Source organism: Oculina patagonica, chromosome 2 (genome assembly GCF_052425735.1).
Source record: "Oculina patagonica isolate OP01 chromosome 2, crgOcupat, whole genome shotgun sequence".
Taxonomy (NCBI): domain Eukaryota; kingdom Metazoa; phylum Cnidaria; class Anthozoa; order Scleractinia; family Oculinidae; genus Oculina; species Oculina patagonica.
The window spans coordinates 32,710,058-32,725,814 of record NC_135759.1 but is presented as its reverse complement, the minus strand read 5'-3'; the positions used below and the strand labels follow the sequence as shown (position 1 = coordinate 32,725,814).

The 15,757-nt window shown below is 39.4% G+C and overlaps 1 protein-coding gene across 1 annotated transcript; it reads right to left on the bottom strand.

The window, feature by feature from the left end:
* Positions 1–70: 70 nt before the first annotated feature.
* Positions 71–5,389, bottom strand: LOC144642326 (uncharacterized). The gene is made up of 4 exons (XM_078501291.1): positions 4,649–5,389; positions 4,047–4,408; positions 2,474–2,638; positions 71–244 (listed from the first exon to the last, which is right to left on the bottom strand). Exons 1-4 carry the CDS (start codon positions 4,719–4,721, stop codon positions 71–73), a joined length of 774 nt encoding a protein of 257 aa, XP_078357417.1. The 5' UTR covers positions 4,722–5,389.
* Positions 5,390–15,757: the final 10,368 nt, after the last annotated feature.

The following is a 15,757-nucleotide window of genomic DNA, read 5'->3' as shown; positions in this document are numbered from 1 at the left end:
TTTTTAAGTCTGTTGCAATTCTTAATTGTAATTTTTAATGGAAAGACGTTACCTTACAGATAACCTGAAATCAGCCCTCCCTCCCTCTCTGCTGCGGGGGGGGCTTTTTCCCTCTCGCTTCGTCGGCCGTCGCGGTACCACAGAAGGCAAAGTTGTCTTGTTCCAGAGGCGCCCCACCATTTTCAAATTGTAGTTTTCCTTGAAATGTTAGTTGAACGCCTTTCCGTGTAAAAGCCAGCCAGTCCTGAAAAAGTAATTAGTCCGTTAATTTTGGTTTTTCTTCTGTTTTTTGTTTTCCCGTTTGGGCTGTCTTTCTCGTCTGCTTTCCCTCTTCGGGTTCTCTTCGGACATGTTGTTTTTGTCACTCGTTTTGCTGGGCAGTGTGCACATGCATTGATTCCCTGGTGCTGTCTTTGTCTTTGTTTGTTGTTTGTTTTTGTTTTTGTTTGTTTGTTTGTTGTTTGTTGTTTGTTTGATTGCCTGGTTTCTCAGTTATTTTATGCCCTGCTTTTAACGTGTGGCTTAGCTGCTTTGCGGGCAACACGTTTACTTTGTAGCTTTGTCTTTATAACTGGTTTTGCGGCCAGATTTGCATTTGGTTCATACTTTTCGCATTATGCCCTGCTTTAGTAACGAGTAGCTTTCTTGCTTTGCGGGCAATATTACATAGTGTAGATTGACTTTTTACCCGACTGATAGTTGCGAACAGTTTTTAGTTCGTTCTATTTGCGCCAGGTTTTTCGGGCGAAGCGATGAGGTTAAGCAGTTTATTGATTTTGTTTTTTGTCCCGTTATTTTACTTGAAATGTCTTTTTACCAAAATGATGTATATTCTATTCGCGTCAACAGCGTTTTTAATTTTTTTGCCTCCTTGTACTTCGACGTATGCTCCAGCGGGGAGTTTATATTCATCTTTCTGCGTTCCTTGTATTGTTTTCGTTCTTTAATTTGTGAATGATTATTCTTGTTTGCTACTCCCGAGTGTTTGTTTGTGACCATGTTGTGATTGTATTATTTTGATTTCACATTGTTTTCTTTTAATTCTTACACTGACCTCTCTACAGTTTCGAACAATAGGTGTGTTGTCACGTTATACCTACTAATTTGTAAATACTGTTATGTTTGCAAGCCCACAGTCACTCGCTGTAATAAAATAATATCCCCCCCCCTTATAACCCCCCCCCAAGCCCAACACCAAAAAAAAAAAAAAACAAATACCCCCCCCCAAAACCCCCCCCCCAAAAAAAAAAAAAAAGGAAAAAAATGTTTTTTTTTTTTTTTTTATTTTAAAAAATAATTTCCTTCAAACCCCCCTCGCCTCTTTTTAAAAGTTTTTTTTTTTCCCCTTTTATCCCCCCCCCCACATAAGCCCCCCCCCTAAAAACCCCCCCCAAAACCCCTAACAAAAATGTAAAAACCCAGGGCTTATAACCGGAATTCTACGGTATTGTTCTGTCTCGGCGACGCTGTTTGATTTTGAACTCGATTGTTTTTTGTTGTAAGAGTTTGGATCGTCATTAAAGTCCTATGAACTCTATTACAATGCGTGCTTATTGTAACTTATTGAGGGTTCGAATTAGCAGCTGCGGTTCGAATTAGCAGCTGCGGCAGCTTGAGTGACTTGAAGGCTTTCGTCTGCTGGGACTTGAACAGCAGGATCACCCATTTGTAACTAAACCCTTTCGCTTGAGCTTGCTGTGCTTTCAAATCCACAATCCTGAACTAAAACTAACCCAAGCGGACGCTTCTTTGTTCTTTTTACTGATATCTGAATTTTTTTGGTGTAGCGTTCGTCAACAAAATTGATACAAGGCACGTTCAAACCATTTCCTCGCCACTCCGTTTGGGGTCGTCTCCACGAAAACGCGCGAGAACATCCACGCAACGCGCGTTCAAATCCGCGGAAGTACTGGGTACCATGTCTAAAAATAACTAAAGAGGGATTACCTTTGGAATAAGGCCTATATGGGAGATAGACTCTGTTATCTTTATAATCTCTTGCTGAGACTGATTGCTTAATATTTTTATTATTGTGCCTGGTATTTTTTGCCTCTTATTGATTATCCCGTCTGCCTTTGTAGAATAACCACGAAGAAATGAACAAATCAAGAATTGTATAAAATGTACGAAGAAATGCTAAGAAGTATAACTTAGCCAATAAAAAGCAAAGATATAAACTGTTGAAGGGTTCAAACTCTTTTTCTACATAAGAATGGACAATACTGCTCGATACAATCATGCCTTTCAGATCCTTCGTGTTATCGTCTGTAACAATGTCAACACAAACGGTCACGCACGGCTTACTGTACTCCGATCAAAACAGTAACAGCAGCTATAAACTTTTTAAAAAAAAGAATGCGCAGATTATTTTTATCGCACTGTGTATGACTTCCTTAATAGCGCTGCTAATACGTTCCAATGAAAACTTTTCACAAGTAAGTGATGTTATAGAAAGTTTTCTTTGTAAACTTACCACTTCTATATTCTGATGTTTGCCATCAAATGTTTTCACTTCTCGGAGGCAAATTCTGAAATAATCTTCCTTTAACTCTTCTATCCAGATATTCATGGCGTCCTGTGGCTTATTGCTGACTGAGTGACGTACTGTGGCGAGAACTTTTGGAACGGACGAAAACCGCTGCAAAGGACAACGAAGAATTTGTTTATATTTAATCGGATTTACCACACAGTAGCAAACTGCAGAGCAATTAGTTTATCGCTATCAAAGCTAAGAAAACATATCTGTCTGGCAGTACCGCATCTGACATCAGTAAAGACAATATTTAAGTTTTAAAAACACGTCAGGATATTTAATTAGCGACGAAGATTTACAACTTGATGACACATCATCAACAGACTTTCGACATAGAAAAGCGTATTCTGTTTTGCTTTTATCTTTAGATTGCTTTACCGCCATTCAGTAGCCAAACATGATTAGCCGAGTTTTATGCGTGCCCTTGCTTGAATTGGTTGAATATAGAAACCGAAAAACGTGTCATTTTTTCTTTTGAAATCCGCTTTTAAGGAGGCCTAAAAATATCGTTTTGTATTCTTTTCCATCGCCTGTGAGAGAAAGACAGCCAAGATAGCACACTAATCGTGTGCGCGATTTACAACCTGGCAAAGGGAACAAAATACGCGACTCTCTGTGGTGTTGGTTCAACAAATTGACCTCAGTTTTTGTTTTTTTGTTTTTTAGTCCTCTTACTGATGATGAATATATCCTCTCACAACATTGTCAACGTTGCCTGTGAGTAGTTTGACAATGATATGACACAACCCATCGTCGAGAAGGGAGATGAAATCAACTTGATTTGAACAATAACAAGAAGCCAACAGATATCGATCAAACAAAGTTCGAAAGAACCAGAACTTTTTCACACAGCCAAAACGGTTCCAAGCATCGCGGCCTGACTATTTTAACTGGGTGCAATAATTCAAGCATAAATTTCGAAAGTAAAATATTTTTTAAACTGACCTATATTGTGTTTGGAAACTCTAAGCAACTCACTAAATCAGTTCCGAGTTCAGTCAACTTTCATAAGCACTTTGAACATGACAAAATAAACATATTCCGTTCGCCAATTTTCACAACAAACTACAACAATACTAAAGCTTCTCGGCTAAGTTCTTAGGCTTTGTGTGTCAACCCTTAACACTGGTGAAATTGGTTGTTACTAACCCCGCACATGACTCTCTAAACCTCATGGCACTGTTTTCTGCTGATAATTTGATTGTTTTTCTGAACTCGTAAATCTGCCGTGTTCATCTTACTTTTTTATTTAGCCGCCTGACGTAACTAGACCATTTTGCAGCTGCTGTTGTCTTACATCAAATCCGTCGTTTCTTTGATTTAATTTTAACACTTTCCTAGCTTTCTGCTGCCTCTTTGGAATTAATTGTCTCAAGCAATATAAACACGTCAAATAAAATCCGCAACGGCGTTGGCAAGAAAATGGCATTTTCTCATAATTAATTATAAATTTCCTGTTTAATGACCACTAAAAAATTTCGACATATACCGGTAAAATTTATTACCGCCATACCTGTGCAAAGTTAACTCTTTCACATTTTGTTCCGCTGGTGAATGTACTGAAGGAGGCGGTGCCGTCTAGCATTTCACTGGGCGTGCCTCTAAACGCAATCCAGTTCACGATAGCTGATCCATTCAGTGTACCAAGTCCCGACTTCAACACACATACACGGAAACTGCTCTGTGTCACGTCTGACGTCCACACAACTGCTGAATCATGAACACTGGCAGACTCTTTTCCATGGCTGATGGATGCAAGGACACGTACATTTCTAGAGCTAGAAAATGTACGAGGGTATTTCACGGTTGTGCAATAAAGCAAGTCTGGATATGCCACCGTGAAGTTGACCTTTCCAGTTTGGACCAGATCTTGTCCTAAAATGAAAATAAAATATTGTGTTAAAATGTATGTACTACCTTGTTACATAGCAAAGGTAAGACGTTTTGCTCCGTATACAATTTTAATGTAGCATTGTAACTGAAATTCGTCTTGGTGACTTTTCTAAGCCTTGAAAAGTACGCCTGATCAAATCGAATCTCCTACGGCCGGAATCTTCCCTTTAGTTCAAGCAGTTCAAATAAAACTTCCGTTCAGAATATAAATCATGGCCTAACCTTCAGCCAAAGACGCGAAATTGCACAAAACCAAAAGCACAGCCAACAGTGGAGCACCTGGGAACACCGTCATTTTGCCGAGAGATTACAAACTGCAGTATCAAGCTGAGAGTTCCAACTATTGATCATCAACTGTCATTTATACCTCTGACGACTGTTTCAAACCACTTTTCCTATAAACCACCTCCTACTGGAATGGACCAAAACTATATTCTCCTGATTTTGGTTTAAGTAGAAGCTTGCGAGAATATACGATTTCATCAAGGCTGCGTAATGAAGAATAAGTACCAACAATTTTTGAGCTGGTGCAGTGTTCAATTTCGCACGATTCCTGAGAATATAGAATTTGATCAGCCTTATCTAGTGAGAACAATGTACTAAATACATAAACAATTGGAATGAAATTGGTCTAGGCATATATTTTATTCTTAGTAATACTGTCACGTTTTCATTAGAAAAAAATACCGGCGAAGTTGATAACGTAGATTTACATCTTTTATCAGATGTACATGCTTCGACACAGTGAGTTTCCTATAGTGGATTTGTGCCAGAAGAGCCAGAAGATAACACTTTGTCAGTGGAGGTTATCCAAACCTTAAAGAAATTAAATATTTGAAGCAGTTTTCTAGACACATATTTTATTCTTAGGGATACTGTCACGTTCTTATTAGCTCCGACACACTGAGTTTTCTATGGTGGATTTGTGCCAGAAGATAACAGTTTGACAGTGAAGGTCATGTAAACCTTAAAGAGATATAGTAAATAATAAAGATGGTAAATTTTAAGCTCGGTAATATATAATGAAGATGAAGTGTGCAACATGACTCGAGCGTGGGACAAAGAAAAAAGAAAAATTCTGAGTCCCCTACGGGAATCGAACCCATGGCCTCCCAGATACCGGTTGGGCGTTCTAACCGACTGAGCTACGAGAGACTCGTTGTGAGCTGGGCCATTTTACTAGGTTGATAAGTGACACGCGCCCTGCATACTGCTAGGATCAGCAATGTCGAATTCATCAAGTTTGTAGTAAATAATAAAGATGGTAAATTTTAAGCTCGGTAATAAATAATGATTATGAAGTGTTCAACATGACTCGAGCATGGGACAAAGAAAAATTCTAAGTCCCCGACGGGAATCGAACCCATGGCCTCCCAGATACCGATACCGAGCGCCCAACCGGTATCTGGGAGGCCATGGGTTCGATTCCCGTCGGGGACTCAGAATTTTTCTTTGTCCCATGCTCAAGTCATGTTGAACATTTCCACTTCATTTAAGAGATATGTTAAACCTTTTTTTTTTTCATTTGCACCCCATTTTAAACTTGGAGTTAATTCATCCTCATCTCCTTCTTAAATCATTTTTTTTTATGAGAATACTATCATTCCATTCCGTTTTAGTTGTCTGTTGTTTGGTTCACTCACTTTCTAAAGGCAATTTGAAAACAAAATAAATACACTTGACCTCCGACCTAGGCCGGGTTCGAGACAATGCTTGTGCTATGAAATTTGTTTTCCTTTTCAACATACAGCTATTTCGAGAAACGTTGTCGGAAAAAAGCACAAAACTGCACAAGCCAATCCCTAAAGGTAGTATGGGTAGACGTATTGAGCTACTGCACGTGTTAAATACTAATGAAATATAACAACAAAATAAGCGCAATTTTCAGGTTTTCTTTCTTTTCAGACATGTAGAAACAAGGTACGTTTAGACCCTCTGAAGTTCAGAAGAATTTTTCCTCACTCAAAGACATACGACAGTAAAAGTAAAGCTACAGATATAGGCCTCCTGAGAAGAAAAACAAATTCTCCACGTGCAAAAATACAAACTTGTAAATTTCCGCTAGGCCAATATGCAAAATTCCAGTGAACTACCCAGACCACCTTTCGGTCTTGTCGCGTGCACTTTGATGTTTTTTTTTTTCCGACAACCTGTATACCGAATGATAACAAAAGGGTCAAAAGCAAATTACGTACAGAACAAGATGTGGCAGTGAAAAAAAATTAATATCAGCCCAGAGATAAGGGGGGGGGGGGGGTCTTTGAATTGCAGGAAAACGATATAGTCATATAATAATGCTTTAACAACTTATGCACTTAAGTCTAGTAAAATTAGAAATTAAAACCACACTACTGAAAACGAACGCTCACTCGGCGTAATACCAAAGTAAAAAAAGTAAAGCAGCTTTATTTATACACGGTTTGTGTTTAAAGCTAGAAGCTTGCGGGGCCGTGTATATGAAACAAATACTGAACAAATATAATATATTAAATAAACATAACATGGTTAAAAATCCCAACTGGCAGGAGGCAGACCAGTTGGCTATTTACAAGCATGACCGAGGATTTGAACTCGGGACGACCGAGAACAAATCCAGATAGTGGTCAGAACGGGACTTGAACCCGGGACCTCCTGATTTCAAGTCCTGCGCTCTAACCACTCGGCCACGCTGCCTACGCAGCTGCCTACGCTGCCTACATAGCTAGCCAAGTTAAGTTTTTTTTGGATACATGAAAGGTAGAGAGCACAGGATTAGTTGTACTGGAGCATGGCTGCATCGCTGTGGGTGAAGTTTTTTCGGTGACCGAAGCACAAAATTCGTTTTCTAATTCAAACTCTGGATGGTTTATCAGAACAACGTAAAGGGAACAAGACGAAAAAAAAATCAATTTTATTTACCGCAATCACAATTTTTATTGTCTATGGTGGCGATTAAGTTACATTAACATATTTTAATTAAATGACATGTTATCTTAAAAAAAAACCACAAAATTGTAAAGCATGGTAGAAGTACAGTTCTCGTTTGGTTTCAAATTCATCATTATCATCAAATTATATCCCTGTATTTAGTTAACAGCAATACAGTGCAACCCTGGTTTAACGAACTGAACTCGCATGACTCTCCGAAAGTTTTCTTCGTTGTATCCGGCGCATGTAAATGGCTTTACTGGTAAAATTGCTGCTGGTTATATCAGTAAAATCTCTGCATGCGTGTCCGTCGTCCTTATATCTTAGAGAATACACGGCATGTATAAGAGTGCTGATAACTGTAACGCTGCTGATAACGATTAACTGACTCAAACAAAAACTGTCGCTTCACTTCCAAAATGATGCTTTCCTAGTCATGGCTACAATTATTTATTACCCTTTAATGTACTGGATAATTCGTGATTCGGCATGGTGTTTTGATTAGCTAGTCGCACAGCTAATACAACCATTAAAGTCAGCATTTAAAAATTAAATTTTATGACAATTATATGACATCTGAACCCTGTATTTGCACAGCCTGTCTTAAATGAGGGTAGAAAAACCTCTAACTGGTCTGTGAGCAGTTGCTACTCTTACTCTTGGAAATCGTATTAAATCTTTAATCTTAAAATTAATTTAAAATAGCAAAATCTTTACTGATCTGTTGTGGTCAGTTGAGTGAAAAATTTAGCTTGCATTGTTAAAGTTTTTGATTAAAAATATTTTCTGTTTTTAATCAGGAAAGCTACGCAGATGCAAATGCACTGAACTAACTTAAAGGAGAAGCTCACTCCAGAATGGCCATTTATTTTCTTTACGCCAATAAAACGTTAATACAAAGATATGTTATTTACCAAAATTTCAGCCTCGAACGTGCGCCATAACCCTACGAAATCTTTCCCAAAACTCGACAACTGAACGCCGCCATCTTGGAGCTGGTAATGTATGGGTGACGTCAAAGAGCTCAGCCTGACGTTTGGCGGGGAAATTTAAATAGTCGAAACTCCTTGTTTTTTGTATTTCTTAGAGCGCTGTTTGAGCGAAATGGAACTGCACAAAGAGGCATTTTGACAAACAAAAGCCATTACGAAGAAACGATGAGTTTTGAGTATTTAAAATTTCCCACCAAACTTCGGGCTGAGCTCATTGACGTCACGCATACATTACCAGCTCCAAGATGGCGCGTCCGGTTGTCAAGTTTTGGGAAAGATTTCGTAGGGTTATAGCGCACGTTGGAGGCTAAAATTTTGGTGAATAACCAATCTTTTTATAAACTTTTTATTGGCATAAAGAAAATAAATGGCCATTCTGGAGTGAACTTCTTCTTTAATGACCAGTCATGGGTCCTGTAATGTTCTTATTTTCAACGACTCCACAAATTCAATGAGTAAGAAGAAGTGGGCACATAGCTCATTGATTGACCTCCAAAATCATACTCTGCTGTTCTCTGGTCATCAAAAGCACCTCCACTATCATTTTCGGTGATCCCGATACCGTGATCTGCTCGGTCGCATCCCGGCACTCCCTCCTCCTCCAATCATCATCACCGAACCATCACCACTACCCCATTGACACCAGAAACCAATGTAGTTGCTGTACTGAACATTGCTACTACAGTGCCCTTGACTAAAGCCTTCAGTGGAACTGTATGGGCCTCCATAAAACACTGGACAGCTTCCAAGACACTGATCGTTGGACCAAACGTTACGATAAGTAAACTTGCCATAACTGGACAAGAATCCCCTTAAGGTGTTTCCGCTTAAGCAGTTGGTATATGTCCGGAGGAGAGCAGTGTGTGAACTATCGTCGCTGCGTGTGATTTTTATCTCACTCCCTCCATCTCTCCAAAATGCTTTAGATATCATGTCACACAGTCAACTCTCTCTTAACGGACACCACCATAAGATGAACACCTAGTGATGATCCCTGCCGTTTTACAGTCATTTTACTGTGACCAAACTCCCTATAAGACGGACACCTCTCTAGTAAGACGGACAACGGACACTTTGAAATCATTAACGGACACTTGAGAAGTGTTTTTAATCATTTTTTATTAGTGAAAATACTTCCAAACTTCGTGTCGACCTAAAGCAAAGTTAGTCAGCGCCCTTAGGACACGTGTATACCAAGCTTACTTACCAAAAACAATGACGTTTTAACGGATTACTTCTCTGCTTTCGTGTATGGACACTAAAGAGGTCGTTTTCTACTTACAGTATTACAGTTTGTAGAAGCTCTCAATTTTTGCTTTAACAAGCAAATACGGTCCTTTTATTATCTTAGTATTGTTGCAGTTAGCAAAGGTTTGTTGCATTGTGCAAAGGTTTAGCTTTATAATCTCAGAATTACCGGTGTCATGTTACCTCGACTCTCTACAAGACGGACACCTCTCTAAGACGGACAGCTTCGGTCGGTCGGTCGAGGGTGTCCGTCTTAGGAGAGTTGACTGAGCAATGAGTGTCCATTCGCCTGCATTTGCTGACATGTCGCAATAAACTTGGTAAGAGAATGTAGCTTTAAGACGTGCGTATTTATTTAAATAAATAAATAAATAAATAAATAAATAAATAATGCTAAAAGAAACATAAGATAGGAAGACATACATCATCAATATCGCTTGGGTACAGTGTCCAACAAGATACTGGTGATAAGATATTTTAATTACATCTCAAATTTATTTAATTTAAGATGTGAATATTGTTCATCGTGGTTTAAGATAGGAATGAATTTTTATTCGTTTGTATCACGATAGAATCGCTTTGTGATGTTGATCACGATGTTTCGACTGCAATACTTTATCGTCGGTACTTGTTTCTAACGGATATCCTTCTTCGTTTAAACGAAAACTCACTAAATAAGACCACAAGACCAACAGCCAACAACGAGCCCACGGAGACATTTAAATCTACTACGGTTTTACTCTACATTGGTGTATCAGAGGTTCATCGCCGCTTCCTACAACAACAAGGCGTTCGCACCGTTTTTAAATCTTACTTAGTCGACCGAAAGACGCCATCTAAAACTTAGGTTTTAAAAAACCTAAATTTTCTAACTTAAATTGAGGCACAAGATAAGAAAAATGAGATTGAACCTGGAAAAGATATCAACAAAGTCGATAACTGAGTAGAATACACAGACAACAGGTCATGATATTATCTATAAACACTCTAGAACAGGGCGTTTACAATCGTAGCGAACGTTTATTTCCTTGAATCCTTACATTTACAACATCTCGGCTATTATAAATGCTAAGGTTTCACACTTGTTTGCAGGTTTGTTTGCTCAATTGACCGTTTGCGAGTTCTGATTAAAGTTACTTTTTTAATAATATACAAGCAACAATTTATCCATTCTGATTTGCTAAGGACACGTCAATTTATCCCAAGACAAACCAGTGCAAAAAGTGTAATTGGCAGTGCAAAACGGTGTAATTAAAAATGATTGACAGTTACGGTAGCCTCGTGAAAAATACATCTTTAACAAACAAAATGGCGGACGAAAGTGAGACAAAATTTAAACTTTATAAAGCAATTTAAATTAAAATACTTGAAAACGACGCAATGTAAAGAGGTACAACAAACATTACTTACTGTCGAGTGTGTAAAAGAAGAGGGTTATCAAAAAGGACAAGCCATAAACTCGCAATGATTTAACAGTAGGCCGTTGGCCGAAAATTCTCGTCAGTTTTTTTTTTCCCAAAAAGTAAAAAACAGACCGGTATAAAATGTTGAAATTAATCTTAATTCTTCCCGAGAGGTTTGAAACAATAACATTTGTACTTCTTTTCATTTTAACCCTACGTAGGGTGATGCACAACAGTATTAAACAGCCAAAACCTAAAACCCCCAAACCAGAAATCGCGACAACAATGTGAAAATGTGTCTCAAAATGTATCAAAAATGTCATAAAAATGTCAAAATGTCTCAAAAATGTCTCAAAAATGTCTTAAATTCGCGATATGCGTAAATCACAAATAGCTCTTGGAGAACGCTGGAAAAGGCAATTCCAAGCCTCTAGATTTCAAAATTTTCTGAGGGAGCATGCCCCCAGACCTCTCACCCATGTCCAATATACACGACCTGATACGAGTCGTAAATGCCTAAGTCGAGTGGAGAAAAAAAATGTAATTGACCACTCCCCGAATGGGGCTTTTCAGGGCCAATGTTCTCATTATGGATACTTAATAAATTATTCATCATGTTGTTAAGCAAGGGCCCTGCGATGGTTTCTCGAGTCGCACGAGTCGTACGAGTGGACAAAACCATTGTCGACTCGACAAATGAAGTTGCGAGTGGAGAAATGCATCTCATTATGGAGACTATGTTGTATAGAGCCCTGCGAAATGTTGTCGAGTCGTACGAGTCGTACGAGTGGACAACATAATTGTCGATTGGAGAAACACCTGAAACTCGCTAAACGCAATGTATATACGTTTCAAAAGTGTGCCAACGAAACACGCTAAACACAATGTATATTCTTCGTTCTAAAAGTGTGCCAACGAAACACGCTAAACAAAATGTATATTCTTCGTTCTAAAAGTGTGCCAATGAAACACGCTAAACACAATATATATTCTTCGTTCTAAAAGAATGCTAGCGAAACACGCTAAACACAATGTATATTCCTCGTTCTAAAAGTGTGCCAACGAAACATGCTAAACACAATGTAAATTCCTCGTTCTAAAAGTGTGCTAGCAAAACACGCTAAACACAATGTATATTCTTCGTTCTAAAAGTGTGCCAACGAAACACGCTAAACAAAATGTATATTCTTCGTTCTAAAGTGTGCCAATGAAACACGCTAAACACAATATATATTCTTCGTTCTAAAAGAATGCTAGCGAACACGCTAAACACAATGTATATTCCTCGTTCTAAAAGTGTGCCAACGAAACATGCTAAACACAATGTAAATTCCTCGTTCTAAAAGTGTGCTAGCAAAACACGCTAAACACAATGTATATTCTTCGTTCTAAAAGTCTGCCAACGAAACACGCTAAACAAAATGTATATTCCTCGTTCTAAAAGTCTGCCAACGAAACACGCTAAACACGATGTATATTCTTCGTTCTAAAAGTGTGCCAACGAAACACGCTAAACACAATGTTTATTCTTCGTTCTAAAAGTGTGCCAACGAAACACGCTAAACAAAATGTATATTCCTCGTTCTAAAAGTGTGCCAATGAAACACGCTAAACACAATGTATATTCTTCGTTCTAAAGGGGGGGGGGGGGGCATTATATATAACAGTGACTATCTATCAAATCCCACCAGCCCCCCCCCCCCCCCCTAACCCATAAAAAATGAACGGTCCTTTAGATATTAAGATGTTATGTATGTCAATTCGTTTATATATGGAACCTCGATTTAACGAACCTCTATATAGCGAAGTCCTCGATATAACGATATCTTTCGTCCCAGTTATAATAAAATATGTGGAAAAGAACTAATGGTTTTGTCCACTCGTACGACTCGTACGACCCGACAACATTTCGCAGGGCCCCTTGCTTGATACAACATAGTGACAAATTTCTAAGTCTCCATAATGAGATGCATTTCTCCACTCGCAACTTCATTTGTCGAGTCGACAATGGTTTTGTCCACTCACAACCGTCGTAACACCTCTGAGTCATAACAAAACCATCAGTTATCTCTCAAAAAAAAGAAACATTCATCGTCGGTACTTGTTTCTAACGGTTATCCTTCTTCGTTCATACGAAAACTTACTAAGACCACAAGACCAACAGCCAACAACGAACCCACGCAGGAATTTAAATCTGCTGCGGTTTTACCCTACATTAAAGGTGTAGAGGTTCAGAGGTTCTTCGCCGCTGCCTACAACAACAAGGCGTTCGCACCGTCTTTAAATCTGACACAACTCTTCGGTCTTACTTAGTACGACCAAAAGACGCCCTAGAACCAGGCAAACAAGACGGTGTTGTGTACAAAATTCCATGTGAATGCGGCAAAGTATATATAGGGGAAACAGGGAGAGCGATGCAAGAAGGATAAAAGAACACCACAACAGAGACATAAGGCTTGCTCATACACAAACCTCCGCAGTTTCGGAGCACGCAAACGAAACGGGGCATATTCCTTTCTGGAATCAAGTCAAGTTTATCGATCGTGACCCTCGCCGATACACACGCAGGGTCAAAGAGGCTATCCAAATAAGACTTCATTCTAATAACATCAATAGAGATAGCGGAATTGAAATTCCTGAAGCATGGATACCTACGATCAGAAAGCACAACAGCCGTTCAACTACAAAGCGGACCTCTGAGGGAACATCATCTGTTAGTCGAAATAACTGGAATAATAAGGATAGGATCGAAATGCACCAATCACAGCGAACCAACGTGCATAAATAGCGACGAGTAAACAATCGACCTCATCGCCTGATGAAGACTAGCAGTATTGCAGCCGAATCGTCGCGATCAACATCTCAAAGCGATTCTATCGTGAGACAAACGAATAAACGTTCATAACCTATCTTACACCACGATGAACAATATTCACATCTTTAATGACAACGCAGATGTAGTTGTACGCACCCGGAAGCTTGGAAATGCCTGACTTCCACCTGATAACTGAGACTCATCATGAAGAAATGCACGCTCTCTGGCTTCCAACCTGTTCTCTAATACACGCATAATAGTATCGAGCTGCCACTCTTGATCCTTTATTCCTCTACAAATAATCAATCGCAGCTCCTGAGGCAGCTTGTTCATAATAATCGATGATAGTAAACTCCATAGGAGCCTGAACGGAGTCCTAGAGACTTAAGGCTTCTTACATGAGACTCTAAAGTGTCATACCGTTCCCTTAGCTTTCTTCTGTCTTCATTAATCACTGGGGTGACATTGACAAGAATATCTAATATCGCACCCTAGACAAGGAGGTTAAAAAGAGAAGAGAGCAGATTAAAAGAGGCACATCGAAAAGATAGCAGACGAAGCAGAGACAGCAGCTTCAAAACCTGACATGGGGACTCACAAACCAAACATGTCACCAACAAACATAGACTTCTAATCAACACACATGCCTGTGAGAGATCAACGAGGGCATGATCACAAAGATGAGGGAAAGCTACGATTCTGGAAGAAACACTTCAAACGAGTGTTGAATAGAGATGATCCTGAGACAACTCACCAGAAGTATTTGATATATGCAGAAATGCTGAAGGCCGATGAGCAAAATACACCAATACTGCTCACTGATATTCTACGTGATGTCTTGGAAAACCGGCCTTAACGTCAAGCTCCCCAAGAAGGGAGATCGCACTAATTGTAGTCAACTGGAGGGGAATAATGTTATTGTCGGCTACGTACAAAGTCCTCAGCCACGTTATCCTCAACAGGCTTACCTCAGCAGTTTACCGTCTTCTTCGAAAAAAGCAAGCAGGTTTCAAAAAATGGAGAGGCTGTGCCGTCTAAATTTTCACACTTCGCCAAGTTGTAGAACAAAACAATGAATGGTCAGCCACTGTATACGCCAACTTTATTGACTTTACCAAAGTCTTTGATAGCGCTAACCGTCCAACACTTCGGAGAATCTTCGCACATGACGGCATCCCAGAAAATCGTATGCGAGTTATCTGTGGAAACAACCTGACAGAGGAATTTGCCATACAAACAGCAGATGACGTGCAGTGTCTTGCTTGGGCATCGTCACCAAGACATTAAAAAACTTGGCCAGCGTACGCAATTCTGCCTTAGTGCACATGCCTCTATTTCATTTAGATGTCACAAACGTAAACAGGGTATCAGTACTATTTTTTTGGTACGGGTGCCAATTTTATCCGAGCCGTGCCAAACTTTTTCTGCCATGTAAATGGGGCTTAAATGGTACAAAATCCCTCTTTGCGACTAAAACAAGGTGCGTGTATTAATGGATCCCAACTCTCGGCTTGCGAACGCAGGCGTATTTCCGGCTGTCCGACAATCTGGTACAGCTCGGATAAAAATACTTTTTTACACGTCATCGTGCTAAACTACAGGCCCACGACAGAGAAAAAATGGCACGGCTCGGGTACAAATGGTACGCGTACCAAAAAATTGGTTCGGCACGGGTAAATTTTGTCTTGTAATTAAACGACTTTGCCTCACCCGTGCTGAACCAAACATTTTACTCCTGCTCGGACCTAGTCAAGAGGTAGTCCGAGCACGAATAAAACTGGTAGGCGTTCCTGAAAATTTAGCCCGGCTCGGATAAAATTTGTAGTGTAAACGATTAGAACCAACTCCTTTCTGATGAAACCTCATTCAATAAATTTGCAGAAATTCCACTCGATCGACATGATGGTGTGTGTGAAAAGTGTATTTTAAGAAAAAACTTTGCCAAGGTTCCAAGAAAATCTTATAA

Bases quoted from the DNA above. Each gene is read 5' to 3' on its own strand.
- LOC144642326 (XM_078501291.1), bottom strand. From the start codon at position 4,721: ATGACGGTGTTCCCAGGTGCTCCACTGTTGGCTGTGCTTTTGGTTTTG. The intron at 2,639-4,046 runs GTATGGCGGTAA...TGTCCTTTGCAG, and splicing joins AAAGAGTTAACTTTGCACAG to CGGTTTTCGTCCGTTCCAAA. The intron at 245-2,473 runs GTAAGTTTACAA...TTACTTTTTCAG, and splicing joins AACATCAGAATATAGAAGTG to GACTGGCTGGCTTTTACACG.